Genomic DNA, 24,756 nt, shown 5'->3' on the forward strand with positions numbered 1-24,756 from the left:
AAATGTCTCAACAAGCGCCCAAGAAAAGGCAACTAGTGTCATCGGGAGAAGAGAGGATGGCGGGGTGAGCGTGGATAAATATTCTCGACTTGTCCTGGTGCCAACCAGCTTAACTGACTGTGCAATTGTAGAGTACCTACTCCACCATCAGTTTGAGTGTGGTCTCATGAAATGTGGCTAGCAATGTATGTTACTCTGGTGTCACGGCTGTGTATCTAAAACTTAAATTAGAGATATGCTAAGTTGATGGGAAGAGTCGCCACTCTGCGGTACCCAGTCGGCGGAGGCACTATTGCCGTCGCTGCCGTAGTAGATTCTGGGACATAGGAGCCGAATCTTGGCCTGTTGAAAATCGCTCCCTACTCCGTCGCTTGTGGGACGCTGAATACTCCATAGGTTTACAATGCCGCGGTATTGAGATCTCCGCTTACGCACCTCTGGTGTTGATGCATTCCCCCTTAATTTTTGCATGCCTATTATCAGTTGGCACAGTAGACAGCTTACAATATACATAACAATACAAGCCTTTCTCGTCTGTTACCAAACATCATAACACTGTTTGAAGACATGGACGTCTGGAAAGAGGAGGGGGAGGAGGAGGCTTCTGTGCCCTCCCCGCCCCCTTCGTATGCTCCCACTGGAAACTGGAGAACAGAGTTATTATTCGTACGTTTGTTGGTGTAACAGTACATGATTCGCAGGTTTAGGAAGTTCTAGTATAACGTGGCCACCCTCAATGAGAAGTACTATGGCCACAACAACCGCTGCATAACTTAACGTTTGTTTGATTGTAACGCCGTTCAGTGGAAACTACTCTGCTTTCTTCTTCACAGACGCTTCCTTACTGTGCCATACACTAAAAGGAAATGCAGACCTTACCAGAACTGCGCTGAAACAGAAACCTCAATTTATTTTCTGACAATTCCACATAACCGCCATTGTTCGGTACCGATAGGACGCCTGGAGACAACTCAGTTCTGCATATGCTTGTGTTGTACAGAAGGTGTGATTCTGTTAGTCGCGGCAAAGCTTCTGAGCAAAATAGCCATTAGTTAGACGTATGACGTTCGTATGTAAGTAATACTCCATAGTTTGCCCAACACTGTGGATTTTGTAAAATAGCTTCAATTTTCTTGGTTTTCACAAAAAAGCTGTCGTATAAGACGTGCTGCAAATTTTTCAATCCAATTTATACAAGATTCTCGATTTTCCAGGAGCATAACCAGTCGTTTTTGATGCTTTATTTATCCAATTATACAGCCCGTTGAGACCCAGAGCAGGCCCTGTTCCTTCTGACTTGATTACGAGTACTCCATATGAACACCAATACTTTTTAACGTCTGTAAATGGGCTTGAGACAGTAATTTCGACAAACAGAAATTCGGATATTCTTCCGTAGCAAGTCGTCTGCATATAATTATTGTACATGCACAGTTTAAGAAGACTGTCGGAAATGTGCCTGATGATAGTACCGCCATCGGTTGAATTCGAATGCCAGTAATGTACCTATTTACCCATTACCAGGTTAGTTTCATAGCCATCATCATGGTATAAAAGTTCATACGAGGGTAATCCCAAAAGTAAGATCTCCTGTTTCTTTTTTTTTGTAAGTACCTGTTTATAAGAACCTGTTTATTTCTACAATAGTTTACAATAGTTTACAGCTTGAATATTTAGCTATTTTTCGACATAATCATCATTCCTGTCGGTTCACTTTTGTAGACGCTATGGTAGTTTTTGTATGCCCCGGAGCTGAATCGCTGGGACTACAATTAACGCTGACAGGTACTATGAGACTCTCAAAAAACCCAAACGGGTAATTCAGAACCGGAGAAGAGGAATGTTGAGCAAGGGCGTACAAATTCTCCATGACAACGCTTGCCAACACATCGCTCGACAAACCGTTGTTCTCCTGGGTTTCAGTGGAAGATAATCACTCAGCCACCCGATAGTCCTGACTTGGCTCCCAGTGACTATCACCTGTTCCCCAGGTTAAAAGAACATTTGGCCGGAAAGCGATTCAGCTCCTACGACGAGGTGAAAGAATAGGTTCATATCTTTCTGAACAGCATGGCGGCGAGCTGGTATGACATGGGCATACAAAAACTGCCACAGCGTCTACAAAAATGCATCGACAGAAATAGTGATTATGTCGAAAAATAGCCAAATGTTCAAGCTGTAAACTGATGTAAACCACTGTAGAAATAAACAGGTCTATGTACTTATAAAAAATAGGAGTACTTAGTTTTGGAATTACCCTCGTATATTGTCTACGTATAATGTGATCTCGTATCAGTAAGGTAAAACAGCCCCAAAAGAACGGCTGAACATCAAAAGAATAAACAGGACTCGATGTTCATGAGATTGGATGTCGGATGTGAAAAGACGCCATCTCATGAGTAGAAGTACCTGTTCTTTTAATGCTGAATAGTTGTAATGGAGATGTCATGACTGCAATGACCGAGGGAACTGTGACGGCACAGAGGCACTTCGTGGACGTCCTGCGTCGTCATGGGTTACCTCTCATTTGATAATGTCGTGGAGTAATTTTTCAGTGGTTGTCCACACATGAATTGCTTGTCTGTGAATTGTCTTAGGCACTCCCGTGGCCAGCGCGATCAACAGATCTGTCCCCTATAGAGCATGCGTGGAACCTGCTTGGGCGTCGACTCCGTCCCAGTAACAGTATCCAGCACATGAAGCACCAGTTACCGCAGCTGTGGGGTGGTTTGCCTCAGGAGAGGATTCAACGACTTCGTGACACCTTCACCTACCGAACCAGTACTTACATTCAGGCCACAAAGGGTGCACTCTCATACTGATAATATTGGGCTCATTTGCCAAGTTATTTGTAATTTTGACTTTAAATTGTAATCAACGAAATAACATCAGGTACCCTCTGAAGAACGGAAGTTTGATTCCCGTTTCCCCTGACCTTCTGCGTGCTTCACTTTTTTTGTCAGGCAGTGTATTTAGCCTTTGGAGTCTGTTAACTGTAGCAGATTTTCGGAAGACAGGGCAGTCCCAATTGCTATTCTGTGGACGGGAATTTTATGAGACTGCATTTGCACGTCCTGCTTAAACATTGCCTTCACCACAACGCAAGTACTTAACAAAACGATCCGGTGCAATAATTTTGAAATCACAAATCGCACCTCTCTCTCTCTCTCTCTCTCTCTCACACACACACACACACACACACACACACTCACTCACACACACACACACACACACACACACACACACACACACACAGAGAGAGAGAGAGAGGTTTGAGAGATTTTACAGGAGAGTTGAGTGAGAAAGTAATGCCGTGGGAACTAGTGTGAGATATCTTAACTATAGCTGCACAGTTTGAAAGCAAGTGGCAGATTTAGAATATTTTGGTGTGCCAGAAGGTGACTGGTTTGGTACGGCCCGCCACAAATTCGTCTCCTGCTCCAATCACTTCATTTCAGAGTATCACTTTCACAAACATATCCTCTAGTATTTGCTGAATGTATTTCAGTCTCTGTCTTCTCCTACGCTTTTTACCTTCTACACTTCACATTAGTACCACACAGGTTAATCACAGATGCCTTCACGTGTGTCCTATCGTTCTGTCATTTCTCCCTGCCAAATAAAAGTAAAATAAAAAAAAAAATTAAAAAAAAAAATGTGCCTGTCTTCACCGATTCTTTGGAGAACCTCCTCATTCCTGATCGGTCCACCTTATTTTCAACATACTACTTTAGTACCTCATATCAAACGTTTCGTTTCTCTTCTGTTCCCCTTTTCCCACCTTCCATCATTCACTGCTATACAATGCTCTGCTCCAAACGAAAATTCTCTAAAATCTCTTCCTATCACTAACGCATGGGATGTCAAACTGATTCATCTACATCTACATTTACATCCATACTCCGCAAGCCACCTGACGGTGTGTGGCGGAGGGTACTTTGAGTACCTCTATTGGTTCTCCCTTCTATTCCAGTCTCGTATTGTTCGTGGAAAGAAAGATTGTCGGTATGCCTCTGTTGGGCTCCAATCTCTCTGCTTTTATCCTCTTGGTCTCTTCGCGAGATATACGTAGGAGGGAGCAATATGCTGCTTAACTCCTCGGGGAAGGTATGTTCTCGAAACTTCAACAAAAGGCCGCACTGAACTACTGAGCGTCTCTCTTGCAGATTCATCCACCGGAGTTTATCTATCATCTCCATTATAATTTCGCGATTACTAAATGATCCTGTGACGAAGCGTGCTGCCCTCCGTTGGATCTTCTCTATCTCTTCTATCAACCCTATCTGGTACGGATCCCACACCGGTGAGCAGTATTCAAGCAGTGGGCGAACAAGTGTACTTTAAACTACTTCCTTTGTTTTCGGAATACATACAGTTCCAGATAACATATCAGTGAATTTAAATGCTGCTTTCAAAAAAATTCTTTTCTTGAAAATTATTTTCTCTGGCAGAAATTCCATTTTCCTTAATTACTCAGTGAACTATATGCTATTACAAAGGATACTACAAAATATTTGCATTGTGGATAAGCCACAACCTAATTCTGTTTATCTTCAGACCAGTCCACACATTCACTATAGTAAAAGATTCAATCTTCTCATGAAGGATATACCTTACCAGTTAAATAACTAAATGTACAGCGACCTGGCTACTGCAAACACTTAAACTTGATGCCACTTAATTAGGAAACTTTTGCCTCAATACCACAGCTTATTTACTGAAATTAGCTCTCACTATTCTTCAAGAAGCTGAGTGAAACAGGTTGTTTCCATCACAGAACGTCTGAAGTGGTCACCTGAAAATTCTACAACACCAGCCAGCAAAGGTAGCCACTAAAGCCATTCATCCATTCGAGCAGATCTGTTAGTGTCAAGAAGTGTCATAATCAACGACAGATGAGAGTGAGCAGTTTTGCAGATTTTTTTTCTTTCTTAAGTGCTGACACTGGATCAATTTCCCTATTTTTAGATATCCAGAGGGCTTTTAACATCGTTCGTCACAAGCGAGTTCTTACCAAATTGCGTGCCTACGGAAAATCGTGTCAGCTGTTCTACTGGATTCATGATTTCCGGTCAGAAATCTCACAGTTAGTTGTAATTGACGGAAAGTCAAAGACTAAAACATATGTAATATATGGAGTTCCCCAAGGAAGTTTTAAAAGGCCCTGGTACTCCTGATCTCTTTAGTAGATTTAGCAAACAATCTGACCTGTTGGACTGCAGAATATTCATAATTGTAATCCCAAAGTATTTAGGAGTAGTTGAATCGCAGCGTTTAGATTCGTGTGACATATCGCGCAACCGAAATTAGGTGGATTCATTTCGGCACTCACTTTGCGTTATTTAGAGACAATTTCCACTTTTCGCACCGTTGAGATATCTGGTCAAAATTATTTTACAATTGGTAGAATCTGTATACGATGTAACTGTTCGTTGCACGTTTTTGACATGGTTTTGACATCTTAGGGAATGCCACTTTCGACTATGTTACGATGATTTGAAAATGACTCTCTGCCTAAAACTAGTCATCGAGCGAATAAAGAAAACTAAAATTTGCAACTTTTGACTGGTTTTTTGTTCTACTGATTAACACAAGTTCCTGACCAACAGCTACTCGAACATGCTGGAAGTTACCATTTTACAATTGGTTTTGATCATCTGATAACTTTACAAAATGGTAAATAACAGCACCGTCATCATCCGGATCGGATGGAGGCACGTTTCCTGGCTGCTGCACAGGCGTGTAACTTATTCTCTCTTCATGTGAAGTATGTGCGCTTCAGTGGTGCTCTTTACAAAATCTAATTTTATTTGTTTTGCGAAGCCGAAATGACTAATGCTTTTGAATACTCCATCATATGTAGTAGCGTGATATGTATAACGTAACACGTTTTTACTTAGGTACAGACATGCTACACAGTGGTTTATAGTTTTTTTCTGATTTACATTCGTATCGTTATGTGTGTTTAGTAAATTACTCTACCTCTATATGCCTAAATTTCTGAAGATAGTCATTACCAATCAAAATTAATAACATGATTACAAATTAGCATTGTGATCCAGGATTGGAATTATAATAAAGCAAAGGTTTTAAAATTTTTTGCATTTGATTTTCATAAAATTTTGATATAAAGTCTATGTTAAATAATAATGATTATATCCTTTAACTTAATGTAACTCCGTTTTACATACTTCATCAAGTTCACCGAATACCTTATTTTATGTCACCATTACAGTGATACCGATGGCCGGTTAGAACGATCAACTGTTACCAAATGTAGAAAAGTCGGTGGTAGGTAAAAAAGTTTGACTACCCCTGAATTAGAAAGTAAACTAGCAATTCCCCTTCAGTAATCGCCAACCCCAGGCCACACATGACCTCCTGCAGAAACATGTTTAATGTATGTAAAGTATATACAGGTAGCATACACTTGGCGACTCCTTGTCATCTGAGGTCTTCTTTAAATGGCTTCTGGACCGAGTGACGGGTCTCGTATAATGCACACTTTTCCACTGCTGGAGGTTGTGAAAGGAGGATAAACAAATGTTTCCCATTTATCGACTGTGCGTGTTTGATTATTTGTATTCTGCTCATTAAAAGTGTAATGAGTAAACTACTTTCTCACTGCAGTAGTTTAATGGCAACCTTGACGATTTTCATGAGGCCAGTAGGAAATAGGCTTTGATCTTAAGAACCGCTCTGTCCCAGTAGCCGACGGCGACCATTAAGATGCAGTGTCAACCTCGGCAGGGTATGCTTCTCTGTCATTTCACCTGCCGTGCCTGAACCCTTTGCAAGGACCACACACTAAGAGTTGTTTTGCTGCTGCTGCTGTTCTGCATAATCGACTGACATTGTACTGGGATGCTGAAAATTTAATGAGGCAGCAGATTAATTTCAATTTGAAAATTTGCAGAAGTACTTCCCTCAACTTTAATATCTTAGAACAAACATTAACAGTAATACAGTGCATAACACAGCACATCATCAGAGACAGTTGACACTGTACTATGGTTTAACACCATAATTCATGTTGTGATTGCTCTCTCCATCTAGCTCAGATGTTCTCACTCGGAAAAGCGCAGTGAACAATACATTGTCAACAGATGCATGTGGAAGACAATACTAGTATTCTTCTATTTCAAATATTGACAATGTCTACGAGTACTGAGAACAACCAAGTGTGTTGGAAGTTACAGCAAAAAAATCAATGCTCGCGCTGGAAGTACAATACATAAAATGACTCCTACGTTCTTATAACAGAAACCTTTCTTTATAGAAAAGAGCCCTTCTTTGCCAAGGAATTACATTATAAATTTGCCAACATAGAATAAAGTGGTTTCCTTGTTTTGCGAGAATTTGATGGGTATATTAGGTAAGTGCTTTTACATTTTTTTTACATATTAGTTCAATTACATATGTCGTCAACAATGTTAGAGTAAGAGAAATAAGAAAAACGTAAACCTCTGAAAGAGAGTGAGGGTGTTAGCATTAATTTTCAGTCAACTGAAGACATACAATCTGTAACATATTATGCGAGTGCCATCTGTCACATCTCTCATATCATAAAACACCTGGATATGCATAGCTGCTCCGAAAAAGATTTGGACAACTAAAAGAAAAACAATAAGAAGGAACATCGTGCCGCTCCGCTTGAACAGAATACTTGTTCTACATATTGCAAGTGCTTCCTCGAGGTATTTTATGATCGTGATGTAAGAGACAGAGCAGGATTCGTAGTGTACAAGGTTAAAGGAGAATACAGTTTGAGTCGAACTACAAAAACGATAGATTGAACATATACCGGGTGATCAAAAAGTCAGTATATATTTGAAAACTTAATAAACCACGGAATAATATAGATAGAGAGGTAAAAATTGACACACATGCTTGGAGTGACATAGGGTTTTATTAGAACAAAAAAAAAAACATTGATAGACGCGTGAAAGATCTCTTGCGCGCGTTGTTTGGTGATGATCGTGTGCTCAGCCGCCACTTTCGTCATGCTTGGCCTCCCAGATCCCAGAGCTCAGTCCGTGCGATTATTGGGTTTGAGGTTACCTGAAGTCGCAAGTATATCGTGATTGACCGACATCTCTAGGGATGCTGGAAGACAACATCCGACGCCAATGCCTCACCATAACTACGGATATGCTTTGCAGTGCTGTTCGCAACATTATTCCTCGACTACAGCTATTGTTGAGGAATGATGGTGGACATATTGAGCACTACTTGTAAAGAACATCATCTTTGCTTTGTCTTGCTAATTATTGCTATTCTGATCAGATGACATTTTTTGAACTTTTGTATTTTTTTGGTTCTAATAAAACCCAATGTCATTTCAAGCACGAGTGTCAATTTGTACCTCTCTATCTACAATATTCCGTGATTTATTCAGTTTTCAAATTAATACTGACTTTTTGATCACCCGGTATGTCGACGTCGCGTTTCCAAATTTTAACTCTGTCAAAATAAAAAGAAATTAAAAATGATCTTACGGTGGGACCTTAGGCGATCAATGTATCCAAATATGGCATTTTCTTAGTACGCAAACTGTACTACGAAAATTGCCAAATACTGGTTTTTAGCTCTGGAACGCTGGAATCCGACATGACGGAAAAATAAATTTGGTGTTGGCGACTAGCGCTACAGGTGGCCAGTCTGCTAAACAGAAATAAAATGAGTAAGAACATTGCGAAAACCTTCGGCTGCATAAAGAAATGTTCACTACTGCGAATTCCCAATAACGCCAGTTCTCAGACACGTAGAGGAAGCTCTCTGACCACAGTCCGAACGTACGTAGTACGTGATAAAGGTAGCGAGATAGCGCTTTCGAAACGGCGGGGAAAAACTCTGTGCGCCAGAACGGCTCAGCGTCGAGGGGAATTCTATCCGACGAAGGTGACAACGAGACGCCTTCAGTCCGTATTGGAACGTGAGTACAGCCGCTGTAGCGTACATTAGCAGTCGCAATGCTTTGTGGCCCCCAAACTGTGCTACTGATCTTACGCTATCGTCGCTTACAGGTAGCACGTAGCGGCTGCAGGATATTTATGGTCTCCCCACTGAAATCTCTTGCGTGTATTCGTACAGATTGTGTATGTAGGAGATGCTACGTCTGCTAGAATCGGACTAAAGTAGTAAATAACTTTTTTTTTCAGATGACTGGTACCGAAATCGATTGCTGGACTTGAAGACATTAATAACACACATTTAAGGATTATTCAGAGATATGCATCTGAGAACCTATGTCTTGCAACGGGGAAAAAGAACACTATCCCAACCAAATCACACGAAGCACAGCCACTGCGTCTCATTTACTGACATAGAAGTAATCAACGTTGCTACCTCCTGTAGCACTGTCATCTTCAGGGAGAAATCGCGCTATTCGTTCACGTTAGTCAGATGATTGTGTAGAGCGAGACTCAAATCGATCACAAGTTTATAGATACCGGAAGCACTTGGAAACAAAATACGTGCTATATATTAAGCATATCCATTATGGATATTTAAGAACTGTTTTTTCAATGTAAGTAGGGGAAACTGGACCCAGCCACTATTTTGAAATATTTGTTCATTCCATTAACCGGTTTTCTTCAGGTGATGCACAGAGGGTTACATGACTATGTCGTTGTGTAATGTTGAGTGTTGACTCTATGATGAGAAGATGGAACATGCTTTAATGTACCACGATGAATAATTAACGTTTATGTGGTTGTTTTTATCCAAAAATTGTTTCTGTACTCATTGCGGGTGGCTTCGTAACGTGAAATACATGCTTAAGAAATATGTTATCATATGAACTCAGTTTTTCTTATCATATATAGAGAAACACATCATTATCAATATTAAAACTCATCTTTCGAAAAACTGAAACAATTTCGGTCATACACAACTGGAATCTAAGAACAGAAATGCATTAAAATGTTCTAGAACCGACTAGTGGCCTGTTGGGAACAGCACAACGTAGTTCCAAAATTGGTGTCCACAGCAGAACTGAGAGTCAGGATAAGACTGGCTCACTGTTTATTTTGATGAGTCGGGGATTCACATGTTACCACAGTGGAACTGTGCCGGCAGAACCACAGTGTCCGATATTATTGCAGCATAATTATAACATTCAACGACCTTTTTCTTCTTTGTCCAAGTAACAAAGACTTATTTCTGTAATAAAGCCTTCGATCCATATTGGAACGCGCGCTGCTGTGAAGCTCCCTGGCCGCGTACCAGACCGGAATACTTACTAGGTGTCACTATACGAGATCACTATCGCTAATATCTGAGCTATCCAGTTTCGGCTCACAACTCTCCTAAGAGATACATTAAGACAGGAACTCTGGAACTCGGTTTTCGCTTCCGGTCCAGCTAACAGTTTGAGCCCGTCATCTGAACATTTCATAATGGGATATGCTTCAGTTCTTGTTATGCTGAACGACAGTAACTGGATTGAGATTGGTAGTGGAAGCTAGAGTACGCATTTTGGTTCATCGACATAGAGGCACGTGTATCCCCTTGTAGTTTTATCGCTGGTTGCCAGCATTCACAGACTAAAGCTGGTATGTTGTCACACCTTACTGAAGTCGAATTCAACAAGAAAGGGCTACTGACTTTTCGTAAATCATTTACGTACCATGAGTTTTGTGAATGGCTATGTCAGCGGCAGAAGAAGAGGTTTGTGTTACGGCCTTGGTCTACCTCCGCCAACGATCAGTGCCTTTCTTCAGACAGAGAGACAACCGTATAACAGAGACGAACACGCAAATAAACGATGCGAGTTAATGTCGACGTATTGCTTTGTAAGCTGTTCTCCTTTAAGAGATGCACGGCTCTCGACCCGAGCAAAGAAACGTGCCAATGACGCATTACATGCTCAACACACGTCGGTAGAGGGACATAACCAGAATGAAATTTTCGCGCATTGCCAATATTTGTAACAATTATCGCGCAATGTACAAATATAGTTGCATACCAGCCGAAGTTAACACACAACCGCCCCAAACTCTTCTTCGTCTTTTAACAATATTGAAACGATGCCTATTTCAGCGAATCTTATTTCGTTCATGAACAATGGATTGAAGAAATGTTGAATTACAGATGCATATGAATTGTTTTATGTGGTTTTCTCGCAGTTGTTGTTTCAAGATATGTTCATTTTCCAGCAAGAGCGGTTACGCTGTTAAATTTCTTACAAAACTTTTCAATGAATAACGAAGGATGCTAAGCTTGTGGACGCGTTATGAAAAGGTATCCTCACTCGAAACCTCAGTGTGTGTCAGTGCAGTGCTCGTTGAAACGCAGTTAGGTAGTGAGGATTTGTAAAATTTAAAAGATTGAAGAAAAAATTCTTCACTCAGTAAGGAAGTGCGATCTAGGAAGCTACCCCAAATTCTTCGTTAGCTTATTTTGATGATAACAAAATCCTGAATTCCTGTCTTATTTTTTTCTTGAGTCACCAATCTTGGGTCATCAGTTTCATGTGGCCCGCCAACAATTCCACTCTGTGCCAACCTCTTCATCTCAGAGTAGCACTTGCAACCTACGTCCTCAATTATTTGCTGGATGTATTCTAATCTCTGTCTTATTCTACAGCTTTTGCCCTCTACAGTTCCCTCTAGTACATGAGAGTCTTCCCTGATGTCTTAACATATGCCCTATCATCCTGTCCCTTCTTGTCAGTGGTTTTGCACATATTCCTTCCCTCTCCGATTCCACGCAGAACCTCCTCATTCCATATCTTACCAGTCCACCTAACTTTCGACATTCGTCTGTAGCACCACATCTCAAATGCTTCGATTCTCTTCTATTCCTGTTTTCCTACAGCCCATGTTTCACTACCATACGATGTAGTGTCCCAAACGTACGTTTTCAGAATTTATTCTTCAAACTAAGGCCTATGTTTGATACTAGTACACTTCACTGGGCCATGAATGTTATTTTTGACAGTGCGAGCCTGCTTTTGATGTCCTCCTTGCTCCGTCCGTCATTGGCTATTTTGTTGCCTATGTAGCAGAATTCCTTAACTACATCTACTTCGTGACCATCATTCCTGATGTTAAGTTTTTCGCTGTTCTCATCTCTGCTACTTCTCATTACTTTCGTCTTTCTTCGATTTACTCTGAAACCATATTCTGTACTTATCAGACTGTTCGTTCCAGTCAGCAGATCCAGTAATTCTCCTTTACTTTCACAGAAGATAGCAATGTCATCAGCGAATCGTGTCGTTAATATCCTTTCACCTTGAATTTTAATTACAATCCTGAATCTTTCTTTTATTTCCATCATTGCTTCTTCGATGTACAGACTGAACAGTAGGGGGGAAGACTATGTCCCTGTCCTACACCCTCCTTAATCCGAATATTTCGTTCTTGCTAAATTATTATGTCTTGGCTCTTGTACATATATCCGCCTCTCCGTATAGCTTATCCCTGTTTTTCTCAGAATTTCGAACATCTTACACCATTTTATATTGTCGAACGGGTTTTCCAGGTCGACAAATCCTATGAACTTGTTTTGATTTTTCGTTAGTCTTACTCCCGTTATCAACCACAACCTCAGAATTGCCTCTCTGGTGCCTTTACCTTTCCTTAAGCCAAACTGATCCTCAATATTCTTTTCCATTTTCCTGTCAGCAACTTGGATGCGTGAGCTGTAAAGCTAATCGTGGAATGATTCTCGCGCTTGTCAGCTCTTGCAGTCTTCATAATTGTGTGGATGAAATTTTTCCGAAAGTCAGATGGTATGTCGCTAGATTCATACATTCTATATGCCAACGTGAATAGTCGTTTTGTTGCCACTTCCCCCAGTGATTTTAGAAATTCTGATGGAATGTTATCTATCCCTTTTGCCTTATTTTATCTTAAATCCTCCAAAGCTCTTATAATGGCCTGATATTCCCAACAGATTATGAAACTCCAGGAGAAAATACTGCATGTTTTCATAAATGTATTTCGCTTCGTGTTTCTTCTTCTCCATTACAATTGATCTACGGTCGAATATCACGCATACGAGGAAAAAACTGTAGAACTGAAAGTCAGATAAAGTCATACAAAACAATGTAATGGGCTAAGCTTTAGTCCGTAATTATGTACTCCAGACGAACAAACTGCGCAGTTTCATTGGGCTTCTCACTCATTAGTACCTCAGGTTGCCATTCTCGATGCAAGTCGTGAACAACTAACGGCCGTCTTAATGTGTTTCTTATAAGTGAAAGTTAAACTATCGACAAAAAGTAGTAAAGATCAAAAAACAGGTAAAAAATCAGTTAAAAATAAACTATAGAGGCCAAAGCAGTGAAACTAACTTGTCTGTGCGGCTGTCGAAGATGGCGGCAACAAGAAATACTTAAAATATAATAGAGAGAGACGGCATATAACGTCATTATTCGGGAGCCAACATCTCGATTATCTGGTTCACAGGTACCAGCTGCAGGCGGATTATCAGAAAACATATTTTTCTGTGTTTCATTTTCTTCAACGAGCGGTGGTTACAGGGAGAAACGACGGAGAGAAGGTAATATTACGTTCCGTCGGTAACACTGTCTTAAAAACACCAGTTTACGACTCAAATTTTTCGATATCGAAGTATTAAATTCTATACAGATGGCATTATTTCCTAGGATATAGCATTTTTTACGTTTATTTAAAACGTGATACGAACTTTCTAGCTTCATTCACGTAATCATGACTGGTAACACTATAGTTCACCAATTGATACCCTCAAACACTAAACTTGACAGTGTGCGTATTGTTTGCTATGGGATTAAAACTTTGAGTATTAATGTTGATTTGACTCGGCTATGAACCAAGCAGTTTATATGAAAAGGATATCTACGATCACAAAGAAGAAAAAAACCTGGTACACATGTGAAAATGTTGACAATTGTTGTGGAATGATGTAGGTAATGCAAACACAGTGATACCACAGATCACATAACCAGACCTACCGACCGTTAGGCAGTGGCAGGCCAACGTAGTCACGGAACTTCCTCCTAATGCAGACGCCGTCACACGCTTCACCGTACGGTGAAAGCTGTGGCAACCTCGCCCGTGCGCAATCAGCACCAAATGGCTTTCCACTGTTTGACGTCTGAGAAGAACAGTTGCTTCTGAGATGCCGAGTGCCCGCTAGTATGTCAGCTGTAGAAGGAGAAGACGGACAAGTCTTGCTCTTCTCTTCAGGTATGAGCTAAATTATCTGTTACAGTAGCCATCTTTGCGGGGTCTTCCTCTACTACCGTTCCCTCTTTGACACACAGTTTCTAGCCTTTAAGTGGAATCTGTCACTCTTCATTCTTTCTCTGTATTCGTTTCAGTTTATTCTGTAATCTAGAATTTTATCGTGTAACTATAATTTTTAGTTATTTTCTAGTATTTTGTCTCTTTTGTCTGTGTTCTGTTGTGCAACCTTTAACACTTCTCAGGAATTTCATGTCTTGTGCATGAAGACGGCCTTCTAGTTTTTTAGTAATCACCCAGGTCTCGCTTCCATAAATCAGTTTGGTGGCTGACACAGTTTTGTAGAACTTAATTTTAGTGTCTTTCCTCGTTTTGTTTTTAAGGTTTCTGCTAAAATTTACACATACCCACCAGAATTTACTCTGTTTCTTGTGTGTATCTTTGCTGTACCCACATGTCGCCTTACATCCCAGGTAAGTGCATTGGTTTACTTGTTCTGAAGTATTCGTATCTGTCACTGTTTTGGTTCTACTGTGTTATCTCTCCTTTTTTCTGTAGAGATCTCCAAGTCAAATTTGGCATTTATTTGTTTCAGGAAGTAAATTACTCTCTGACGGTCCTTGTATCTGCTAGCCTCACTGCGTCAACATACAGCAGGTCATTTAAGATTTTCCTGTCTAGGTATATACCTTTTCCAAATAATGTTTAACGTTTTATTGCATTTATTAGGCGTTTGGGATGTCTGCGGTTTGTCATTATCTTCATAATTCGCTTATTGGCACTGTCAAAAATGCTTCTAAAGTCGTTAAAAGCAATGTGTGTTTTTTTCATTATACTCTCTGCGTTCTTGTATTATTTACTGTAAAATAAAAACTGCATCTATCGTAGACTGTCCTTTCCTAAAACCTACTTCTTCCTCATGCAGTATTTCTTCCGTTATGTTTTCAAGTCTTGTGTTTACAATCATAGCATATCTTGTATGCCGAGTACATCAAACTTTATTCCTCCGTAGTTGCTACATAGGTTTTTATCTTCATTTTTTAAATTCAAATTACTCTGGAAAGCCTTAAATATTTGGGCGTATTCTTGTTCTTCAAAAATTCGTTTAAAAGCCGCCAGTCATTGGTGCAGCGCCATTCTTCCATAGTTTAACAATTCAGCAGTTGTACAATCTCTTCCTGTCGCTTTAATGTTCTTAAGTGCTGTTAAGGGGATGTTATTTCGTGGGACACATTTCTTTTGATCCCTTCGCATTTATTGCTTCAATTTCCGTATCTTGCCCTATATTATTATACCATAATCCTAATTACTTACCCATTGTTCTAAACATTATTTAGTTCTATCTTCTCCTTTTCTGTTGTATTTTAGTTTACAAAACCCAGTGGTGAAGCGTCTATTAGGGCTCTAAGGTTGAGTCTACCCAAAAAATTGGTATATGCACCCGCCCATGTAATGCATCTCATCTCTAGCTTTGAGACCAATAGCAGCTCGGAATTCCGTGCTTGTTGCGAGCATGGCCTGTAAGCCTCTTTTGTTTCATGTGGCGAACTGGGGTTTCTACAGCGTGGATACGGTTTTTAAAAGCTGGAGTTTGCTACTTCTCTCCGCATAAGTAAAATGAAAAGTTATTCATCAGTTCCCTAAAATATATCCCTACTCCGCATCGTCTAACACGCCAACAGCAACCAGGATAGCATGTGAAACCATTAAGTCATAATTTTAGTGTTTATTTAAAACACAAAGAGCAAGAAGTCATTGATAATTGATAGAAATTAAATGTGAATACATCTCTGGATGTTGTTGCAGGGTGATAGTAAATACCTTATGTATTTTCATTGTTCCTCAGATTAAAGTATAGTAGACTTACTTATTTCAAAGGTTTGTAGTTCAGCAACGTGTCTGTACATTTACGTATGAACAGTGCTAGACGTACTTATGGTGAAACCTGCAAGAAGAATTTCGTATTTAAAATGTAGTAAGTAGTGATAGCGATTAAATGATAAGTGAAGTATATTTCAGTGTGCCCTGTCACGTGTGTGGTGTCATCATCAATTTGTCTTGTGATTGCGTTATCGAAAGGAAAACTATAAGCTGTGTAATTAAATCATCTTGTAGCGCATTGGATTACTGACTACCACTAACTGCCATGGACGCGTTTATTTCATCAAAAGATCGACTGAATTTTTTGATTGAAAACCCTACGTTTTTCTCTCGCCTTTCTTTGGGAGATAAAACTCCTGGTGAAAGAACGAAATATTTTGGAAAATTTGTAAGACATTTCCAAACACAATAGAACAATTCAGAACGGTGGTTAATTGACAGCGTTTTACGAACTAACTTTTTTGTGTTTACTGTGTACTATTAGGAATGGGTAATGACGGTTTTGAATGCTGTAAGCAGGGAGTAGGCAAAGAGAGTCATCAAAATTTCCTTTCGAAAACTAAAAAACAAGAATTTTCCATTTCACATACAACAGCAGCTGTTAAGTACAACCAACTATGTATGGGTAAGAATTAACCATGATCTTTCAGGGGCAAACTCACCTGGAAGCTTTGAAACAGAACGGAAAGGTTGACAGACACAGAAGTATAACGAAGAGACTTATTTCGACTATCTGCGTGTTAGCACGGCAAGAGTTCGAGATCAGGACGAATTTGAGGTGTCAGTAAACAAAGGAAATTATTTAGCATTTTTGGATTTCTTGGCAGAAGAAGAACAATACATGAAAAAATCATTTAGCATCCGCTGGAGTATTTAGACACTTTCTCTGACACACAGAATGAATTTATAGCTTGTATCACGAATGTTATTCATCAACAAATTTCCAGTGCCGCTAATAATAGTCCATTTATTTCAGTACAAGCCGACGAAACAACTGATGCCTCAACTCGAAGTCAAATCAGTGTAATTTTTCGTTTTTCAAACAAGGAATGAGGAGGAGTACAAGAGGGATTCGTAGGGTTTTAAGACATATCCAAAGACCAGTGTGCACTTGGCGTAGCCACAGTTTTGTTGCAAGTGCTAAGCAGGTGGAATATTGATAAAAACAAATTGGTATCGTAAACATACGACGACTGCAGTGCAATGGCAGGGAAAAATTACAGTGTTCATTCTATTGTGAAATAAGCATATCCTCAGGCTCTCTTTATCCACTGCCATGCACGTCGGTTGAATCTAGCCCTGATCTATGTTTATTAAATAACTACGCAAGTGAAAATTTTTGTGAAAAATCTACCTGGATTCCACACATTTTTAGCCCTTCCTGTATAAGAAATAAACTTCTGATGGAAAGGGAACTACAGACGCTTTGTGAAACGGGGTGGAATTTTCATTCACGCACTGTACAAACCATTATTGTTCACTATACATACCTGAAAGCAGCAGCTAATGATGTGATAGACAATGAAGAGTGGGATGGAAATTATTTACATAAAGCCATTTGATACAACTGCCTTAAGTATGGTGGATGATCAAACGTTTCTTGTGCTGCTGCAGATACACAGTTCGATTTTTCAGAATACTAATATTTTGTTCCACGTCTTGCAAAGTAAAGCTGTGGGCATAACACGCTGTAAGCTTCAAATTGAAAACTGCATTAAGGCTGTTGAAAGACTAAGGTGTGAGGAAATTATTCTGAAACGCATAGTGGAAGCTAAGAGTCTTAAAAATTAAGTAGTAGTATCTGCAATTAATTTTAACGAAACAGAAGCAAGTATTCAGAAAGAGAGAAAACTAACATTAGAAATAATTGACACAGTAGTAGTACACAGGGAAACTAGATTCTAGGACATTCACGAAACAGATTTTACAGAACTTGTAGATGGGAAAATGTCTCTGGTTACAGTTGGACAAACAATTTCCCGATATGTGAAGTTGGAAAACTATTTAAATTCTATCATTTTTTGACAGTGAAAATCTGAAATGAGAAGTCAAGTTTATGTGTAAACGTCTATTGCCTCTATACCTCCTTCAATCCATTATAAACAACGAATTTAAAAACGTGTTCTGTGAATGTGTGAAATTAATGTCGTCGATTCTTGCAATTCCAGCAACCACCGCATACTGCGAAAGAAGCCCGAGTACATTAAAAAGTGTTAACCTACCTTCGCAACACAAGACAAATGACAGATTATCAAACGTGACGCTTTTGACTATAGAGGAGGTAACTATGAAATCTCCAACCAGAGGGCAGGAGTTCATATCTCGTGTTGTGGATGTTTACGTGCAGAAAAAGAAGAGGAGGATAGAACAATCTACAAAAAGATTTAACACTGAGTAACTATGTGTTATATCTTCATTAACGTGTAGCTGTTTAATATTTTACGTATTTATTTATAAAAAATTCTGTAGTAGTTCCATTCTTAGTAGAAATATGTAACTAAGTTACTTTTGCAGTGATTCTGTTTTACAAGTTTTTGTTTTAAGATTTTTTTTCTTCTTCAGAAATTCGTGATTTGCAATATACCTTACAAAAAATGCCACGCTTCGCCACTGATAGAACTTCATATCTTTCCGTCTCCCGTGAATATCATTCTCGATATTAGAAAGAAATCTATCCCAATAAGTCTGGTGTGCTTTTTTACTGTATAATTAGTGATATTTCTTCTCTACTTACAGTATTGCTTCATCTCATCTGTGGGGTTGTTTAAGTTTTTATACAAGGGCGTGTTGAAAAGTGATGCTCCGGATTTTTTAATATTAAAACTGTTAAAGCTTTTTAACTGAACGAAATTTTGTTAACATTCTACACCTTTCATGTCTGCATATTTATTTCTGCAGGAACGAAGACCGAAATTACGTTAATTGAGCGCGCATGATCCACATCAGTTTTCCACATTTCATGTTACTTTTAATGTCTATTTGAGAATTCATAAAGCAATGTAAGACCATTGTTACTAAAATTTCTTTGTATGAAAATCAACTACAAATAAGACCAAAGGAAACTAATGCAAATTAATAATGTGTACAACCAAGCAATGAGATTTTGTATTTAAAGCAGCTAATGTGCTGACTATATGGGTAGGAAAACAGAGAGAGCGAGAGAGCGAGAGAGAGAGAGAGAGAGAGAGTCGAGGATTGCAGATAGGATCTCTGGAACCATGGTACATGATAAGGTTCCACTATGTTCCATTACGAAGGAACCATCGTGCAGTGAGCCATCACCAAATTATCTCTCACCGGCGCTGAGGTATGCAAGGATTTGTCGACTTATCACCTGCATCACTTCCTTTCTCCTCGAAATTAGATGACGTAAGGAAAACTGCACAGACTCAATGAAAGGCGCTACCGGTGCAAGTAACCTGTTAAGATGCTGTGCGGAACTTAGTACTGCTCCAATTTATGCTTCAACTAGATACAAAACGGTTTGCCCAATTGATATTTGACAGGAAATCTGGTTTCCGGAGAAATACAGGGACTCAGGAGGCAATAATGAACCTACGACCAATCGTAGAAAGTATATCGAAGGAAAACCGATTTATATTTACACGAGGGCATGTGGGAAAGTAATGCCTCACATTTTTACACGTATAAACTCTTAAGAGTTTATTTAATAAAACAATTTTTATCAACATTGTACATCTTTATTCTTCATGTGTACATATTTATTTCTCAATAGTCACCCTGGCGACGAACACATTTCTGCCAACGAGAGACCAGTTTGTTGACACTGTCACTGTAGGCTGTTTGTTGACGGAGCTACAACCTAACAAGTGCTTGCACCGCTTCATCGCTATCGAACCGAAGTCCTCGTGAAGTACTCGTAGGAGTTCTTTAAGTTTTGGAAACAGATTAAAATCGGATGGGGCCATGTCGGGACTGTATAGAGGATGATCGATGAGAGTGAACCCGAGGTGTCGAACTGTTGCGGATGTCGCTGCACTCGTGTGTGGTGTGGCATTACTATGCTGAAGGAGAAGATGTTCCATTTGTAGACGGTAAGAAACTCAGTCAATAAAATTCTTCTGGGTTTAAGGCCGCTGTCAACCATACAATTCCGACGTTTCGGCGACTATTGATGAGACGCCTTCCTTAGCGTTTATTGCTAGCTGCTGAAACTCAGTTACAGCACGCTGTTTCTGACGCACCGACATACACTCCTGGAAATTGAAATAAGAACACCGTGAATTCATTGTCCCAGGAAGGGGAAACTTTATTGACACATTCCTGGGGTCAGATACATCACATGATCACACTGACAGAACCACAGGCACATAGACACAGGCAACAGAGCATGCACAATGTCGGCACTAGTACAGTGTATATCCACCTTTCGCAGCAATGCAGGCTGCTATTCTCCCATGGAGACGATCGTAGAGATGCTGGATGTAGTCCTGTGGAACGGCTTGCCATGCCATTACCACCTGGCGCCTCAGTTGGACCAGCGTTCGTGCTGGACGTGCAGACCGCGTGAGACGACGCTTCATCCAGTCCCAAACATGCTCAATGGGGGACAGATCCGGAGATCATGCTGGCCAGGGTAGTTGACTTACGCCTTCTAGAGCACGTTGGGTGGCACGGGATACATGCGGACGTGCATTGTCCTGTTGGAACAGCAAGTTCCCTTGCCGGTCTAGGAATGGTAGAACGATGGGTTCGATGACGGTTTGGATGTACCGTGCGGTCCGGTCCCAGGTCGACGGGCACGTGCACCTTCCGCCGACCACTGGCGACAACATCGATGTACTGTGGAGACCTCACGCCCCACGTGTTGAGCAATTCGGCGGTACGTCCACCCGGCCTCCCGCATGCCCACTATACGCCCTCGCTCAAAGTCCGTCAGCTGCACATACGGTTCACGTCCACGCTGTCGCGGCATGCTACCAGTGTTAAAGACTGCGATGGAGCTCCGTATGCCACGGCAAACTGGCTGACACTGACGGCGGCGGTGCACAAATGCTGCGCAGCTAGCGCCATTCGACGGCCAACACCGCGGTTCCTGGTGTGTCCGCTGTGCCGTGCGTGTGATCATTGCTTGTACAGCCCTCTCGCAGTGTCCGGAGCAAGTATGGTGAGTCTGACACACCGGTGTCAATGTGTTCTTTTTTCCATTTCCAGGAGTGTAGTTACGTTACACACCACCATGTTGCATGCTAAACCTAGGAGCCCTCTAGCGACAGAGGGCAGCAACTTGCGCCAGCGAATTGGCAAATGCGACTATGAAATATCCACGACATGTAATGCATCAACCGATGCTAAGAACAGAGTAGAAAATTCGGAGGCCTCACTTTTCAGCACGCTTCCTTGTATACATCCTAGTTTTCTTTAACAGCTTTCAGTATATACTCATTCCAAATTTTATGACTTTCCTTTTAATTTTGGTTTCTGAGACTTGTCCTGCTACTCTATACTACAGACTTTAGATTTGGCCTTTCGTCTTCTGTATCTTTAGTTTGATAGTCTGTTAGCTGTTTATTTAATCTGCTTTGGTAAAAAAACGTTTGATGCTGTTCTCTTTAGGCAAATACATTTTATAAAGGCTTTGATTTTGTTGGTTATTTATTTGTTTATCATTTTCTTTCATTTCGAAAACATATCTATTCTGGAAATAACTAAAAATTAAATAATCCTATATCTTGTCCTCTATAAACTGTGTTCCTTTTACCCTGCTAGCTTATCAGTTACTAAGACGTAGTTAGCTGGTGACCTAATAACTCTAGTGGACCAAGTATACTTATGTATATTTCTTTCCTTACGAAGAGGGTTTGTTATTTTTAGATAACTTTAAGCGGCAAAATATTTTAGAATTTTTCAAATTTCACTACATAGTGGCTCTTCAAAATTCTCTGTAACATTCGTTACTGGGACATATTCTGCTTTCGAAATCGCCCTTCATAATAATCAGACCAATAGCACTGAACTAAATATGTTCCCGTATCCCTCGCGGGTGAAATGAGGTAACGAAAGTGTACTTTGAATTCGAATGAGTGAAAACATGATTGACAAATAAGTGCTCATAAAGACCCATAAGCATCCGATCGTGCCTAATTTTATGTGCCGTAGACATTGATATAACGCATGATTTGCGCTAGCTGAACAGGTACTATATGAAGGGCTTATTTCAATAGTGGTACAAGTCCATTACCTCCGCATTTCTGCCTATAATGCTTCTGAAATTCATCTCTAGCAAGAAGCCACAAGCTTGAATATTTCTGGTATCTCAACTTCAGATCTTTCAGCCCTCAATTAACTTTAGAACTCCGTATCTCAGAATGAACAAAAATCGACTTGTACCACTACTGAAATAAGCTATTCACATGACGCGTTTTGAAATTGTGGTGTGCACCAGAAGAAAAGGAATCGAATGTGGGCGAACGAGCGTAAGTGAACAGTTCGTTAGTCCTCTGCCACAGGTATCTGTTTCTACTATTGTGTGACAGGGGGCGTTACAGAGACAATCACGGCACTCATTGCTGTGAAAGATGTTTCCCTTTCCCATGTGGGGCAATAGTAGCAGTCATCTTTTGACGTAATACATGCCGTAAGAATAATATTCCTATTGTATGTGTTATGTATATAATTAGTAGTGGGGTAGTAGGGTGCTCGATGCAATTTTGATATCAAACATATGCAAATTAATTCATTTGATCAATTAATCACCCCCTCCCCCGCCCACCCTCGGGTTCGATCACGCCCACCCCTGCCCTCAGAGCTTTTAACTTATTGAGGTCCTATAATATAGGACAGCTCCTTAACCAGGAGGCAGATTTCTAGGGTGGCCTACGGCTGTGCGTCTGAGATATGACTTGTGAGGTTTTAACTTATTGAGGTTCTAATATGTACACCACAGAGGTCAATAACGACCCTGCCTAAAATCATAACAACTATTAGCACATCTTATACAATTAGGCATAAATACATATTCTATGTAGGTGTCCCTAAACTGTCTTTACAATTGTTCTAAATCATATTTGTAGTATCACATTTCTTCTAATACAATAACTGCAGCTGACGCATTTATTTTGTTTCGATAAAAGGTCTTTGAGATGATATCAATACGTGCTTCCGGGTCAGATACCAGGAATGCAAGCCGTCCGGTAATGCAAACTGGGACCTGCTCGTGCATGAATTGTCACAGAGTGTATACAGTTCATGAGTCACTACCACTAACCAGTACTCCAACATATAATGGATTAGTCTGAAATACAGTATTACGAGCACCACATTGTTTCTCAGTACTAGACCAATCTGTTACTTTATCCAAAGGTACTGACTTCTCTTGCCTACTATATGTGAGAAAACGATACGAATTTTTACCAGTATACCTCCTCCAAGGTACACCAGTAGAATCAAATTCTTGGTAGCTAAAACGCTGGTACATTAAAAAGAATTGTTGAAGGTAGGCCTGTAACCGTAAACGTTAAAAATAAACCAGACCTATCAATTATACATATCGGACTTGTAATACTTGTGTCGAATGAAATGGCTATTGGTGACGAGTCTCTTTTGTCACGATTGCACGTTGTTCACGCTAATTGTCACATCGGTCATTGTTTGTCTGTGAAAGAGGAGATGGATACCTCGCTGTCCCTGTGTAGTCCGGAGCACCAGTGTGGGAGGTCTCGTCAGATGAAGTGTCATCTTTTTCCCAGGAGCAGACGATTGAATCGTAGCCGGCCGCGTATGACTTAGGGAAAATGTGTCTGTGGCGTACACAGTTTGTTGAGACGATAAACGTTGAATTTAACTACCGTGGTAAAGCAACTACTATTGATGGCAAGTTTGCTTCATATGCTGTGCAGTTCTCTGTGGTTTAGCATTATTATATTAGAGATGAAATTCCATTTTTTAGTAACAAGTATCAAAATGTAATTATTGTACATGTAAATGTAATTATTAACCCATATATTCCACATTTTCAGTGCATTTGCTCTGTTTTCTGTATGTCTGTGTATGTGCTAGTGTCCCGGATGGCTCCCAGATATACAGAAAACAGACCAAACGTCCTGCAACTGTAGAATATGCGGTTGGAGGTGACTGAATGCATTCGAATACAGTGCTATACTACGCCGCCCGACCAGAAAAATAGTGCGTTTGCGCTGGGTGTTGGCAGATGTACTACATTTACAAGCAATTTTAGAACACAGAATGAGAGGTTATGTCATGATCGCATGGGTAGAAGTCACATAAAAGAAATCGACAAAATTGCGAAACGTACGTATAAATTGAGCGAAAATACGTCGAAATGCCGGGAAATTGAAGGAGTACTTGCATGTCTTCGGACTGGTGCAGAACAATTCTTGTACATGGGAACGAGTATACGATAGCAAGATAATGCGGGAAAACGGGGAGATGGAAGCACCGGGAACCCAGGATACAATCTCTTTTTTTTCGTCGAGGCAGCATTCTATTGTATGCCTATTGAGTTAATAGTGAAACGCCCAATTTAAATGCTGTCTTCGATGCTTTCCTGTAAAAAAGAGAACCATCTGCCTCTAAACTTGCTTGCATAAGCGTTAAAGGATGACAGAGAGTGGATGGAGTGATAGGGTGAGATTGAGCTGTAACGAGGTAGGATTTAATGCTAGAATGATGATGCCTTCCAGAGAGAGGGAAATGTCGCTACAGGTCATTTGACCATTTT

General features: G+C 40.3%; 1 protein-coding gene across 1 annotated transcript in view; it reads left to right on the plus strand.

Annotated features, from left to right (window-relative positions):
• Window positions 1-567: 567 nt before the first annotated feature.
• The window catches only part of LOC124594061 (macrophage mannose receptor 1-like), an 82,554-nt gene continuing 58,365 nt past the window's right edge, over window positions 568-24,756 (plus strand). Inside the window, exon 1 of the mRNA XM_047132411.1 lies at window positions 568-666. Coding sequence (XP_046988367.1) covers window positions 568-666 — 99 coding nt within the window. The remainder of the gene's footprint in view (window positions 667-24,756) is intronic.

The sequence above is a fragment of the Schistocerca americana genome, chromosome 2, assembly GCF_021461395.2.
Source record: "Schistocerca americana isolate TAMUIC-IGC-003095 chromosome 2, iqSchAmer2.1, whole genome shotgun sequence".
NCBI classification, from domain to species: domain Eukaryota; kingdom Metazoa; phylum Arthropoda; class Insecta; order Orthoptera; family Acrididae; genus Schistocerca; species Schistocerca americana.